The 14361-nt window shown below is 46.1% G+C and overlaps 1 protein-coding gene across 1 annotated transcript; it reads right to left on the bottom strand.

The window, feature by feature from the left end:
• Nucleotides 1–970: 970 nt before the first annotated feature.
• LOC103715104 (respiratory burst oxidase homolog protein B-like) lies at nt 971–13180 on the bottom strand. The gene is made up of 13 exons (XM_008802631.5): nt 13041–13180; nt 11897–12453; nt 5987–6146; nt 5812–5860; nt 5539–5652; nt 5027–5455; nt 4472–4858; nt 4264–4359; nt 3082–3197; nt 2880–2982; nt 2540–2613; nt 1941–2446; nt 971–1278 (listed from the first exon to the last, which is right to left on the bottom strand). Exons 2-13 carry the CDS (start codon nt 12393–12395, stop codon nt 1169–1171), a joined length of 2643 nt encoding a protein of 880 aa, XP_008800853.4. The 5' UTR covers nt 12396–12453; nt 13041–13180; the 3' UTR covers nt 971–1168.
• Nucleotides 13181–14361: the final 1181 nt, after the last annotated feature.

Raw genomic sequence — 14361 nt, 5'->3', positions numbered from 1 at the left:
GAGTGCATTCAAGTGAAGAAATCAAGTGTTTTCAAGCTTTCCAAGTGATTTCAAGCTCAACCTCTCTCGTACGCTCGGGATTCAAAGCTCACACTCAACCCTACGCGGTCCACATCGGAAGAATCAACATTTCTCACGCTTCCAACGGCAAAAGGATTCTTCCGGGTTCTATTGTTCATAATTGTCATATTTGCTTTTTAGAGCTTTACTTTTCCTTTGTAAACTCTTTCATTATGGTGCTTGTTCCAGTCAAGGGACTTGGAACAAGGAAAAGGCGTCCCAAGCCTAAGTGAAATTGGGGGTTTTAGGGTTTGTTGTGAGCCCGGTGTAAAACAACGAGTTGGGTAGTGAACTCGCAAAACTACCGTACTGTAATCTTGGATTATAGTGGAAATTCCCAAAGGTAATTTGGGGAGTGGATGTAGGAGCAGTGGAAGCTCCGAACCACTATAAAACCATGTGTTTGCGATTGACCTTTCTCATTCCTCCTTCTTTACTTTAGTGCATATATTCGTGTGTTTTATTTTTAATTAGTCAAAAGCTTTTAAAACACCCAATTCACCCCCCTCTTGGGTGACCATCTCTGGGCAACATGATTGATTGAGGGAGCTCGAGGAACGGAAATGAAAACGAGTTATTCTCGTTTCAACTATTCCAGCTATGTTTGGTTGGAGAGTTTCATTTTCCATCCAATTTTAGGAGAGAATGTGAATGCCTCAATTTTCCAAAACTCAATCTTTACCTTTTTCTGATATTCAAATTCTATCTCTATTTTGATTCTGGTTATGAACTATAATACATTGGGGATATGGTTATATTTCGATTTTCATTCCGATCCATTTTAATTCTGATTTGAATTTGGGTGGCAAACCAAATGCTCCCTTGAAGTTATTTAAAAACCGGATGCTTTTTCATGCAGTATCAAAGGTTCCATCTAAAAATCCAGAAGAAGAGAGGAGCTCCACCAGACTTTTATGAAAATGAAGGTAAAATCAAGAAAACTTAATGCAGTTTACCATGACGGATTACAAATGCTAGATAGAATGCTTTGTAACATTAGCCATAAAACTAAGTACGGCTTAGAAGAAACTTACATCCACATGTACTATTTTATACAGATGGCAACATATTTCTAAAACAAAAGAATATGATTTGTATTAATAAAATATCAAAAATTCTCCTTGTGGAAATCAAACTTTGTGTTCGTCTTGTGTGAGAAATCCTGTGCTAACCGTCTTAATTCTGGTACCAAGGTTTGTTGGCCGCAGTAAAAAACTCCTGAAACCAAGTACAGTCGATGTCAGGCCAATGTTCTTACAAAATGAACAGAATAGTTTCAAGTTTAGTATAATAAGAAACAAAGATAATGAAAAAGGGCCAAACATGAATGACCCTGACCATACACGGAAGAATTTGTCACTATGTCTTATATATAATTTGCTTTGTTAGTCGAGCCATCCCTGTTTACCTGCCTAAGAAACCAAAATGGACTCAATCCAAAACCATGAGTAGCAAACACTATAAAATCTTCCACTTTGGGAGATCTTTGTTCTTTGAGTGCAAGTTCCATACTTACATGTCATCTCCTTTATCATTTCACAACTATTTTTTCGGAGTTTGGATTCTCTGCATTGCAACTTTTGCATCGTATAATCCTGTATTACTGCGGATAACCACCACGTCGTCCATTTCGGAGATAGGCTGCTCTCATTCATTCTTGAAATATGATGAGGTACCATTAGTGCGATTTACAGGAGAGCAGCCCATCTTCAAGATGAATGACTTAGTGGTCATCTATGATGGTACAAGCTCCGTGTCGTAAAAGTGGCACCACAGAGGATCCTGAATTAGCTTTTTAATATCCGAACCTTAAAATTAAATTCAACATGAAAGAATAGAATAATAATTATAGATTTTAAGAATATCCAACATAGACTCACCAACTCGTTGTTTTTGGTGGTTAATTGCAACATGCTTGAAAACATTGCGCCAATTTGGCCGGGCAAAGTGGGTCTTGACACGGGTCCCGGATACGATGTCAACCCCATTCTTTGCATGGTGGAGTGCTTGGAGCATCACAATGAGGGCCGAGCGGGCGTCGCCCTCCTCATACACACTCGTGCAATGGTTATGGAGCTCGATCACACCATCTTTGTCCTTCTCCGCCACCTCGTTCATCACCCCTCTGAACCACTCGAAGGAACCTTCCTCCCGAGTGACCCAATAGAAGTAGGCCCGTTGTGTCATGAATGCCTTCTTAGGTTTGTTGCCACCTTCCAGATCTCCTGCCACTACTCCATTTTGCTTGATATTATTCAGCACATCTTTAAGGATGCTTATCAATGGAGTTGCTCCAATGCCGAGCCCAATGAGGAGGAGGACATCGTAGTTTCGGTAGTCTTGCGCAGGAGCACCATAAGGGCCGTCGATCCGAAGCTTCGGAAACCTAATTTGATTTGCATCGAAAATTCTTGATTAGCCAAAGATCAAAAGCATGTTAAGGCTACAAGGCATGAAAATTTCAAGAAGATATTTGTACTTGGGATTGCTTTCCTCTGCCATGAGATCAGCTCTAAGGAGTCCACTCTGGCCAGTCTTAGGAGGCCGGCAAACCTGTTATATTTCGAGGACAGTGTTAGATAAAAAGAAGTGGCATTATTATCGGATCAGGTCGGACTAGATACGGATCGAATCAGATATAGAATAGATCAAAAATCTGTAAATCCAAATCTGATCTTTTTATTAAACATGTCAAAAATTCACACATGGGAATTCAACCATATTATTAAACAGATAACCTAACCTGACCTAAATAGGTTGAATCAAGTTAAGTAGGTTAATTGGTTAAAAATTATGACCCCTAACTTGAGTTGGCATACCTCCGAGAATATATTCCTGAGCCTTGAGGTCCAGTCACCTTTGGTGCGGATGTGCATGCTGAGGTAATCATCTCCAGGAGCTGAAGTGATGGAGAAGGGGTGCCTGAGGGAAAGGCAGAGAAAGAAGAAAATTTCAGCCATCCGATCTTTGATCGAACCATTCTAGTCGAAATAGAGGCAGGAATTGAAGACTAAAGGTTACCACTGGAATGGGGAGACTGCAGCACAGTTTACAAAGATGTATTGCCCGCTTCTGTATTTGAAACCATGGGGCTTGGACATTTGAAGGGCCAGCACATTTCCTGGGTAGACTGCAACCTACATCAAAGGGCAAGAAATCACAAGATAATTAACAAGAATATTGCTAACATGATTCATTCTAAAACCATCACTGAAATTAAATAACAACCATATAAATTATTAAAAACCAACAATCTATTATGATGACAATTAGCAAATGATAATTTGTCTTTTATCATACTGTTGCTTATGGGAAAGACTAATAATAATCTTTTGCAGTTAAAGCAAGTTGCAGGAGTCCAAATAGACAATTTAGAACTCTCATTACATAATCAAAGTAGTCATCCCCTGAAAAATTTGTCAAAACCATCCACTATTTTTATTTTCTATATAGTAGATATAAGCTTAAAAATAATACTAAATTTTGTACAAAAATGATAGGCTAAACTACAAAATGCTAATGTAACAATGTGAATATATGCATACATACATGCGATGAACAGTATTATGAGCTGTTATGCAGGTAATGACGTAGCCCCATAACTATTATGGTATCCATTGTAAATAAGAGCGAAAGCGGATCGGATAATATTCATTCGGGTCTATTTTCGTATCTGAATCTATTCAGATATAGATAGAAATTTGAACATCTGATTATTAATATTCGTACCCGTATCTATATCCATCAAAGTAAAATGTATATGGATATGGATAGACAACTATTCAATCCGTATCCAAATATCCGTTTTCATTTGTAACCATATTTAATTTTATATAGCACTCATGAACTTTTAAAAAAACTAAATGATCATATTAACATGCTATTAACTTGATTTATCATTCACTTAGTAATATTTTTGATTCTGTGGTAATAAAGTCTAATTATCCGATTTGTATCCGTATTCATTTAAAATAAATATAGATATTAATTTTTATATCCGACCAATATTAGTATCCATATCTATATCCGTTAAACAAAATAAATATAGATATAGATATGCTAGTATTCAATTCGTATCCGATCCAATTTCAGCCCTAATTATAAAAAATTATATATTGATCCTTACTAGAAACAATGATTCTATGGGACCTAATGAGGAAATAATGGATGATACTTTGGATCAAAATGTTGGATATATCATACCTTTTGAACCCTAACGGTCCTGTAGCCAGACCTCAAGGCACGCAGGAGGCGTTCACATAGATACAACATCACAGGGATAACGAGGTACATCCATGTCTGAATAATAACATACCGCATCACATAAACATTACAATATAATTAAACTAAAATTTAATAATTTGACAAGCATCTACAAATTAAATTTCTAAAGTGAGGCCCATTAACATACCGTTTTCTTATACCACTGCTTGGTAAGGTAGAGGCATTGGCCATGGACGACGAAGAGCGCGAACACGATAACGAAGAGGTGGTGGGAATACCAGAACGCATTGAAGCCGGTGAGCCTGCGGAGTGGGTTAGTAGGCTTTAGCCTGTTCCGGCGGAACCAAGGCAGGGCCAACACATAGGCCACCGCCATGAGCACCACCATGACCACCCCAGTCCATCCTTCTATCCCCTTGACGAACCACCAGTAATTCGGCGGGCGCCGATCGCCGAAGAAGATCTTCATCGGCTCGTACTCTGCATCGGTTGCATGTAGGAGCCGAGGAAAGTCGCAAGTCAAGTGAGCTCCTGCGTGGAGCCCTATACCAATAGCGATGCCTGCAGCGATTACCTGATAGCCACAAGATGATGATGATGATGATGATTATGTTCATAATTCTAAGTTAAGAAGGCTTTATGAAAGGACTGAGCAAATTTTTATCATGCGATATCGAATTGATAAGCTTTGATGCCATAACGAACTCTTCATGACAGGGCCAATTTCATGCGACAAGTGTACCTTGTGAAAATTGAGGTTGTCATTGAATGGAACAATCAACCCTAGCTTGGTCCTGGATCTGAGCCAAGTTACGGTGTTCCGACAGACAGGGAGGAGGATGATGGCCATGTTGAATTTGAGGGTCTCGGCGGCGCCCTTGGCGGTGGTGACGCAGTAGCCCATGACATGATAGACAGCACGCTGGCGGTATTGGATGAATTTCCAGGTGAAGAGGCCGGCACAGATGGCGAGCCAGAGGGCGATCACCCAGACTCGCTTCCAATTGTCCTCCATGAAGTATGAGAATCCCCGGCAGCAGCGGCGAAGGGGGTTGTAGTCCTTGGTGGCTACTAGCTTCTGGCTAAGGAGCTGGCTGAGGTTGGAGCTGTAGGGTGTCAACTTGGTGGAATGGTTAGCTGGATGAAGCAGTAGCATCTCCAGGTTGAAGAGCTGCATGCAATTGTTCACATAGGAACTATTAGCCCAAGTTAAAACAGATGGTTGAGAAGAGTCATGATTGGGACTGGATAGACCTCAACATAGCCCAAATGGTTAGGATCTAGCTCTTCCATGATTAGGGCTGTGTACTCATCGGCGCGTTCTTGGATCTTCGACAACTTGTTCGCCGATGCACTCAGGCTGATGATCTGAGCACAAATTATTTTATTTTTTTGCATGTTAGAAAGAATTGAATTGTTCAGGTGCATTAACAATCATCATTTAGTTAGTAGCTCTTATTAGATGGAGCATAGGTTGGATTTTGAGAGCATCAAACTAAAAAGCAAAAAGAGAATATTGTCACACACCTCTTTGACCTCTACTTCTGTTATCCTGCCATCTGCATCCTTGTCCACCCTGCATAAATTTGGCCAACAGAAGTTTGAAAGAAATGTTGAGGAAAGAGCTGCCAACCAATGGATCAAAGCTTGTGTTTTTAAGTCATTGGTGAAGTAGGGAGGGTGTCCATCAATTTACACATACATGTCAAAGAATGTTTGAAGGCGAGCGTCGAAGCTTTCATCAGAGAGCTGCTCCCAGAATTCTTGGAGCTCTTCCTTGGTCAGCATTGCCGCCATGATCCCCCTCCGTCGTGCCAATGCATCATATACCTCAAGAGCAAACTCCTCTGATCCAACCATTCCTGCATTCACAAACAACTTATTATAACCTTAGCTTTAGACCTCTCCTGATCCTCTATTGCTCTCACCCAAATACACACACATACACACACATGCAGACACAAAAGCCCTGCAGCCCAAATTGAGAGGAAGCATTCCTTTTAATCTACAATCTGATAGAGGCTTCATTTTTATCTTCACAGTGTGAAAGTTGTTAGATAATTAATCGAATTCTTGCCTCTGAACATATAGTTTTTACCGTTTGTTGATAAACACAAATACTTTAAAAAGGCCAATACTAGGATGGATTACACATTGTTTCATTGCCAAGTAATCCTACTGACTAAAAAGAGCACAAGAGGCAAGGACTAGAAAGACTATGTAAGGACTGTATGTGCGCGTGTTTAGTTCCATATCGGTTATTCGCTGGGTAGATCTTGGTACTTACAGGATTAATAAATTCAAATAATACCTTCTAGCTAGTCTTTTTGGGTGAAGCAGACTAAATGTGAAATTTTAATGTTCTTAAAAAGACAGGAGGACTTGAAGGGTGACCTGTCAAATAGGCTAATAGAAGGACTAATGCATTACCTCATGTTGGTGGAAAAATGGACCACCCCACAAATGTAATTATAGCACCCAAATCCATCAGCAAGCTCGAGCTCATCCTAAGTGATTGAGCTCTTCCGCTCTCGAGCTCGCAGGCCGAGCCGAGCACAGCAGGCCGAGCCGAGCACAGCAGGCCGAGCCGAGCACAGCAGGCCGAGCATAGAAGGCCGAGCATAGAAGGCCGAGCACAGAAGGCCGAGCACAGTTGGCCGAGCCGAGCACAGCAGGCCGAGCCCATGCCTTAGCCAAATATCCAATTTCCACCTAACCCTCTAAGGGACCTGACAACTCTACCATATCCTGCCACTGCTCCAGCATTTATTACGCATGACCGCTGTAATCCTCCGGCACACTCCACAATAAATATGGATCTCCGGCTCACTCAACAATTAATGCACATGGCTCCTGTCGTCTACGGACTCCCGGCTCTCCACGGCAAATAAGCCCAGCAGAGTCTAGTCGACTATGATAAGACTTTGGTCTCGGCCATACCTCCGACACCGATGCAATAATTCGCCTGGTTGCGTGCTAGTTCGGGTTGTACGACGCCCTCACCGCCGACATCAGTGCAATGATTCGCCTGACCAAGCGCCGACCTGAACGACATACCGAGTACTACGGCTTCGCCCCGTTACATCGCAGGTAAACCGACCCCCGCCTATAAAAGGGAGCCTTAGCCTCTCAGGAGGGGGTCGGAAAATTTGATACTCTTTACAAACACTGTTTATCTCCCTTCTCCGCACTATTTGCCCCCCTCCCTGACTTGAGCGTCGGAGGGCCGGCGCCGGAAAACCCGGCCACCGGTTCGTGTGCAGGCACCCAGACGGAGGACGCCGCCCACTGTCGGATCGTCGCCCAGCCGCGGGAATCAGCCGCTCCTTCTCTCCGACCGCCCCGGACGGAGGACGCCGCCCGCCGACGGACCGCCGTCCCGCCGTGAGCATCCACCTCCCGCTCCCTCTCCTCGACCGAAGATTGCCCCCGGGTCCAATTTCCAGCAACAGTTGGCGCTAGAGGAAGGGCCCGAGTAGCAGTCATGAAGTTGAGAAGTAAGGGAGCCTCTAACGTCTCCCGGCGTCCCCCGCAAAGCCCTGGACACTCCGTCCAGAATTCCCCAACTCCGGCTGACCCAGGTCCTCAGATCCAGCTGGAACAGTTCAATGCCCTGGTACAGCAAGTCCAGGCCCTGGCCGCCGCCATTCAAGGCCTGCGACGCGAGGAGGCTTTACCCACGCTCCCCCCGCAGGCCCAGGTCCTGCCGGAATCTCTTCCCAACGGCCCGGTTCTCCCCGGCCAGAATTCACATGGCTCCTCCAGAGCCAATAATGAAGAGCGGACCTCCCCCCGGAGAGAGCTACCGGGGGAGGATTTCAACAGAAGACTCCAGCCTTCTGAGGCTGAGTCAGCCCCAGACCGCCGTGAGCCGGTGCAAACCGCGGCAACAATCCCGCGGGCAGGGGAGCTCGACCGGAAAGTTGAGCATCTAGAGCGCCAGATTGCGGCGCTCCACAGCAAAAAGGCAAGGCAGGAGGGAGACTTTGAGTTCACCACCAAGTCCCCCTTTTCCTGCCAGATCGAGGACGAGCCGGTTCCCGCGAGGTTTAAAATGCCTCAGGTGGAGCCCTACAGCGGAATCACCGACCCCCTCGACCACCTGGAGAGCTATCGGGCCCTCATGGCCCTACAAGGGTCCTCGGAGGCCATACTTTGCAAGGCCTTTCCAGCAACCCTCCGAGGGACCGCTCGGCTTTGGTTTTCTGGACTGAAGCCGAACTCGGTATCCTCTTTTGAGCAGCTCGGCAGGCAGTTCGCCACCAATTTTGCTGCCAGCCGGCGCCAGCGACGGACGTCAGACTCCCTCCTCGACATCAAACAGGAAGAGGGGGAGTCCCTCAAAGAGTACCTGGACCGCTTCACCGCCGCCACATGGGAGGTTCGCGAGCTAGACCAGTCGATCGCCATGTCAGCTCTGAAAACTGGGGTTCGCTCCTACCGATTCCTCTTCTCGATTGAGAAGAATTTCCCTGCGGACCTCACCGAAATGTTCGCTCGGGCATGGAAGTACGCCAAGGCGGAAGAGGCCGTGGCAGTTAGGCGGGGCGGGACCGAGCAGAACCCCAAGAAGAGACGCCACGAGGAGCGCTCTCAACCCAACAACAGATCCCCTTGGCAGGAGAAAGAGCCTCCTTGGTGTAAGAGCCTAACTCACTCGAGGTCTCCCTTCCAAAAGTTTCAGACATACACTCCCCTCACATCCACCCGAGCAGAGATCCTCATGGAGATTGAGGGTCAGGATTATCTCCGACCTCCATTGAGGATGCGACCGACAGAGTCGCGGAAGCACTCGAAAAAGTACTGCCACTTCCACCGAGATCGCGGCCATGATACGGAGGATTGCTACGAGCTCCGCGATGAGATCGAGGCACTTGTCCGCCAAGGTCGGTTGAGTTGTTTTGTCCGTGATCATGCCTACAGAAGAGAGCCTGAGGAACAAAATCCAGTCCCGCGTGATAAGCGGAACAACTGACCCCTCGCGGGCATCATCAATATCATCAGAAGGTGGGCGAGTAGGGACACCTGAAGCATCGAGCTTGGAAGGAAGAGCTTCCTCAAAGCATCCGTGCACTGCGAAAAGTTGTTTCTTTTTCTGATGAAGACCAAAAGGGTGTTGAGCCCTCTTTATGACGACGTCGTAGCTATTTCTTTCATCATTGCAAGGCTTTAAAAAGTATTTTAGCACATAATGGAAGCTCGGCTGACACCTTATTTTGTAATGCCCTCCAAAGAATGAGCACTCCTCTAGCTAGATTAGCAACAGATTTCATCCCAAGAAAATACTATGAAGTTAAAACCTTCTCATGGTCCGGGTCAGCTCGGGGTGGCCCGCCACAACGGGATGCCCCGATTCATCGGGATAGCCCGAAACGTCGGGGTGTGGTCTTAAGTGACCAGACGAGCTCGGCTCGTTCTCCATCGCCGGATTTCTCTCCCGACGTCCCCAAAGAACGGAGTCCGAGCAGAGAAGCGTCTTCAGTCGCCTCGGCGCAAGGACGCACACGGTACAAGGTACCCATCTATTTAATGTTTTTACATTATCTATTCTGCTCTTGGATTTCCCTCTGCCGATATCCTCAAAGAACGGACACCGAGCAGAGGAGCATTTTCAATCGCCTTGGCGAAAGAGTGCTCACGACACCAGCACATTATTATACTAAACCTGGTGAATCCCCGCCACAATTCGACGACATTCGACGACATTCGACGCCATTCGACGACATTCGACGCCATTCGACGACATTTCGACGACATTCGACGCCATTCGACGACATTCGACGACATTCGACGCCATTCGACGCCATTCGACGCCATTCGACGACATTCGACGCCATTCGACGACATTTCGACGCCATTCGACGCCATTCGACGCCATTCGACGACATTCGACGACATTCGACGCCATTCGACGCCATTCGACGCCATTCGACGCCATTCGACGCCATTCGACGCCATTCGACGACATTCGACGACATTTCGACGCCATTCGACGCCATTCGACGCCATTCGACGACATTCGACGCCATTCGACGCCATTCGACGACATTCGACGACATTCGACGCCATTCGACGACATTCGACGACATTCGACGACATTCGACGCCATTCGACGCCATTCGACGACATTCGACGCCATTCGACGACATTCGACGACATTCGACGCCATTCGACGCCATTCGACGCCATTCGACGCCATTCGACGCCATTCGACGACATTCGACGACATTCGACGACATTCGACGACATTCGACGCCACTTCGACGACATTCGACGACATGAGAGGTACATCCTACTTAGTACAAACATTTCCATAGATATTTGGTTGTATTACAGGATGATCGACGACTGAACTACTTCCTTCGCCCGAGCCAAAAAGCAGCTCGGACTCGGAAGTCGGGGGGTAGTGTTGGTGGAAAAATGGACCACCCCACAAATGTAATTATAGCACCCAAATCCATCAGCAAGCTCGAGCTCATCCTAAGTGATTGAGCTCTTCCGCTCTCGAGCTCGCAGGCCGAGCCGAGCACAGCAGGCCGAGCCGAGCACAGTTGGCCGAGCCGAGCACAGCAGGCCGAGCCGAGCACAGTCGGCCGAGCCGAGCACAGCAGGCCGAGCCGAGCACAGCAGGCCGAGCCGAGCACAACGGGCTGAGCACAGAAGGCCGAGCACAGAAGGCCGAGCACAGTTGGCCGAGCCGAGCACAGCAGGCCGAGCCCATGCCTTAGCCAAATATCCAATTTCCACCTAACCCTCTAAGGGACCTGACAACTCTACCATATCCTGCCACTGCTCCAGCATTTATTACGCATGACCGCTGTAATCCTCCGGCACACTCCACAATAAATATGGATCTCCGGCTCACTCAACAATTAATGCACATGGCTCCTGTCGTCTACGGACTCCCGGCTCTCCACGGCAAATAAGCCCAGCAGAGTCTAGTCGACTATGATAAGACTTTGGTCTCGGCCATACCTCCGACACCGATGCAATAATTCGCCTGGTTGCGTGCTAGTTCGGGTTGTACGACGCCCTCACCGCCGACATCAGTGCAATGATTCGCCTGACCAAGCGCCGACCTGAACGACATACCGAGTACTACGGCTTCGCCCCGTTACATCGCAGGTAAACCGACCCCCGCCTATAAAAGGGAGCCTTAGCCTCTCAGGAGGGGGTCGGAAAATTTGATACTCTTTACAAACACTGTTTATCTCCCTTCTCCGCACTATTTGCCCCCCTCCCTGACTTGAGCGTCGGAGGGCCGGCGCCGGAAAACCCGGCCACCGGTTCGTGTGCAGGCACCCAGACGGAGGACGCCGCCCACTGTCGGATCGTCGCCCAGCCGCGGGAATCAGCCGCTCCTTCTCTCCGACCGCCCCGGACGGAGGACGCCGCCCGCCGACGGACCGCCGTCCCGCCGTGAGCATCCACCTCCCGCTCCCTCTCCTCGACCGAAGATTGCCCCCGGGTCCAATTTCCAGCAACACCTCAATTGCAAATTAATTCACATAAAATAACTAAAACTCCAGGGTTGAGAAAAGCATGAGAAAGCTAGGATCAATTACCAATATATAGAAACAAAGTGTGTCATCTTGCTAAGGTGGCTACTCACCTACGCACTGCCCAAACCTTGTCCTCAGGAGCACCCCATCGACGGCGAGCTTGTCGAACCGCCGCTCGACCTCCGGCCAGCCGCCGCTTCCCACGTTCTTGGTCACAAACTGGAGCCCCTTCAGCGCCCGAGCCGCGCCAGACTTGGTCCTATCAATGCTCGCAGGCCTGCTCCTGGAGAACGACGCCATCCGCCGCAGCTCCTGCGACACCTGCCTCAACTTCGACGTGATGCCGGTCGACGGCGACTGCCTCTCCAAGGCCCTTGCAAGCATTGCTGCCTCCTGGTCCTGGCCTCGTATATCCTGGATTGCGACGGAGTCGTCCCTCACATCTAATGTGATCTCTACGTAGGTTTGCTCATCTTTAAATCTTGCCTTCCTGGTTCCTGGAGGGCCACTGAGGGGGCCGCTGAATCCGACGCCGCTCCCGCCATCCTCCGACTCCGAACCGGCGTCCACTTGGCGGCCGGTGATCCCATTTTCACCTCCTAAGCCCATTTCCCCCTTCCTCTCCTGAGCTCAAAAGTATCTGGATCTCACTGTTGAAGTAATTGTCCTGCAAGCCGTGTTACTTTAGCGTTGCTAGCCTTTATAATGGGATGGCAAACCCATCAAAAAAAAAAAAAAAAAAACCATCTTAACATCACTACATCAATTTCAATTTCAGTTATTACCGATGCTTTTTTAATGTATTTACCTATGCTTATAAGCGACGGTATTTTTATTCCCGACAAAAATATCGCTAATTACCGACAAAAGTACTATTTTTTTAATTAAAAGTAAATATTTTTATTTTTATTTTTCCTTCCAAACATTAGCAAAAGAGTAGCAATTTAAAGGTTATATTGATGATATGTAATAACCATGGTTTAACCTAATAAGTGGTCCAAAATAACAAAAAATTTACAATACCGGCGGATAGTTAATTGAGAAATTCAGTTTTAGTTTCGGTAACGACACATTATTTGATTGTGACTGCGAGCTACGGTAAAAGGGGTTAGACTTATAATGGCATGCAATTTTTCAAAATATTTTTTTGAAGCTAATAAGAGCTAGCTCCTAGAATTGAACTCAAGAGGAATAAGATCTTGGTAAGTCTAGATTAGAAGGAAAAAATAAAAGGCAATGTATATAGCTTCTAACCCCGGATATGGATGATGACTGCCGTGTTGAAGCTGTCTAAACTTGGGGGAGAGAGAGAGAGAGAGAGTTGAGAATGGCGAGGTATTGAATTGAGGAGGAGAGATTTATATAGGATGGCTTTGAGGGAAAGTGGCCACAGGTCAAATGCAGAGGAATACAACAGCGGCAATCCCAGGGGCGCCCTTAGGTTGTCCACCAACTCCTTGTAGTTGATTGATAATAATTAACCCAAGTCCAAATTGTCACAAGTCCTTGGGTTCCTAGGCTGGCATTTGGATACCAACTCTAGTTGTCATGCAGCATCTCTATTATTGTAATGAGAAATGGCTGTGAAAGGATAAGCTCCATGGGCAAATATTTATTTTCTTTTTGAGTTCTACTTGGACTATGCACTCCAACCAAGTTCTTTGCTTATTTATTTGGTTTGGACATTTTGTGAGATCTTGTTTAGTAGCACAAATCTCGCAATGAACAACAAAAAAAAGAAAAAAAACTACAAAATGAGATGTATGAGACTCTTATTGATCCTTCCAAGGTAGCTAACAACACATTGCACATGCTGATAGACCATGGAAGAGAGAAGGAAATCAATGGAGCCTTATTTAAGGGGCAGTTTGGTGTGCATGGGCATCTGAAACTTTTTGGTACATCCAATTGTTATTGGAGAAGGATTAAAGACTACAATTCGCCTAAAATTTTATAATCGTTGTGGATGTGATTCGTAGGATTAACTCATTATTAGAGCAGGAAAAGGGGATGCATCCTCACAAGAAGTATTGGTTTTGCCCTTTAAAAGGTGCCTCCTGGAAGAAGGAGTTTTTGCGCCTCCATTTAAGGTACAATTCTTTCCGCTACTCAACTGATGTGGAACTAAGTCCATAGCCCCCTTCACCCCCAAGGGTCATGATCCAGACAAAACACAAGACGACAAGATTAAAAACTTCAACGGCTTGAGATATGTATATACTGATGAAAAAAAGTCATTTTAGTCAAAGTAGACAATATACTTTTAATTTGTGCTATGTTCTAGTGTCGATTAATTAGGTCTGTAAGCTATTCATCTCTTTTTTTTTCTTTTTTGGGTATAGCAAGGAGCAAAGCTGAGTTCAGTGTAACAAACATAATAAAAGCCAAAATTCTATCGTTTAAGTTTGAAACGGACTAGTCAGACTGAAAGTTTTCTTTTGGGGTAATACTTTGATCAAGCGTAGCTCTGTATCTGATAAGAATTTAGCAGAGCGACATAAGACAGAGTTGATGTAGAAGTCGAAATCTATCTCCTTAAAATTTTTTACTTTTTTTTACTAAAGATGTATATTTA

This window comes from Phoenix dactylifera, chromosome 14 (assembly GCF_051530095.1).
Source record: "Phoenix dactylifera cultivar Ajwa chromosome 14, Ajwa_hap1_PhDact_Kaust_v1.1, whole genome shotgun sequence".
In the NCBI taxonomy this organism is placed as follows: domain Eukaryota; kingdom Viridiplantae; phylum Streptophyta; class Magnoliopsida; order Arecales; family Arecaceae; genus Phoenix; species Phoenix dactylifera.
This window is presented reverse-complemented; position numbering and strand designations above follow the sequence as displayed.

Coding starts and splice junctions, on each gene's coding strand:
- LOC103715104 (XM_008802631.5), bottom strand. CDS start 12,395: ATGGGCTTAGGAGGTGAAAATGGGATCACCGGCCGCCAAGTGGACGCC. Junction 2,447..2,539: donor GCAGAGGAAAGCAATCCCAA/GTACAAATATCT, acceptor AAATCAAATTAG/GTTTCCGAAGCTTCGGATCG. Junction 1,279..1,940: donor CCACCAAAAACAACGAGTTG/GTGAGTCTATGT, acceptor ACTTGGTTTCAG/GAGTTTTTTACTGCGGCCAA.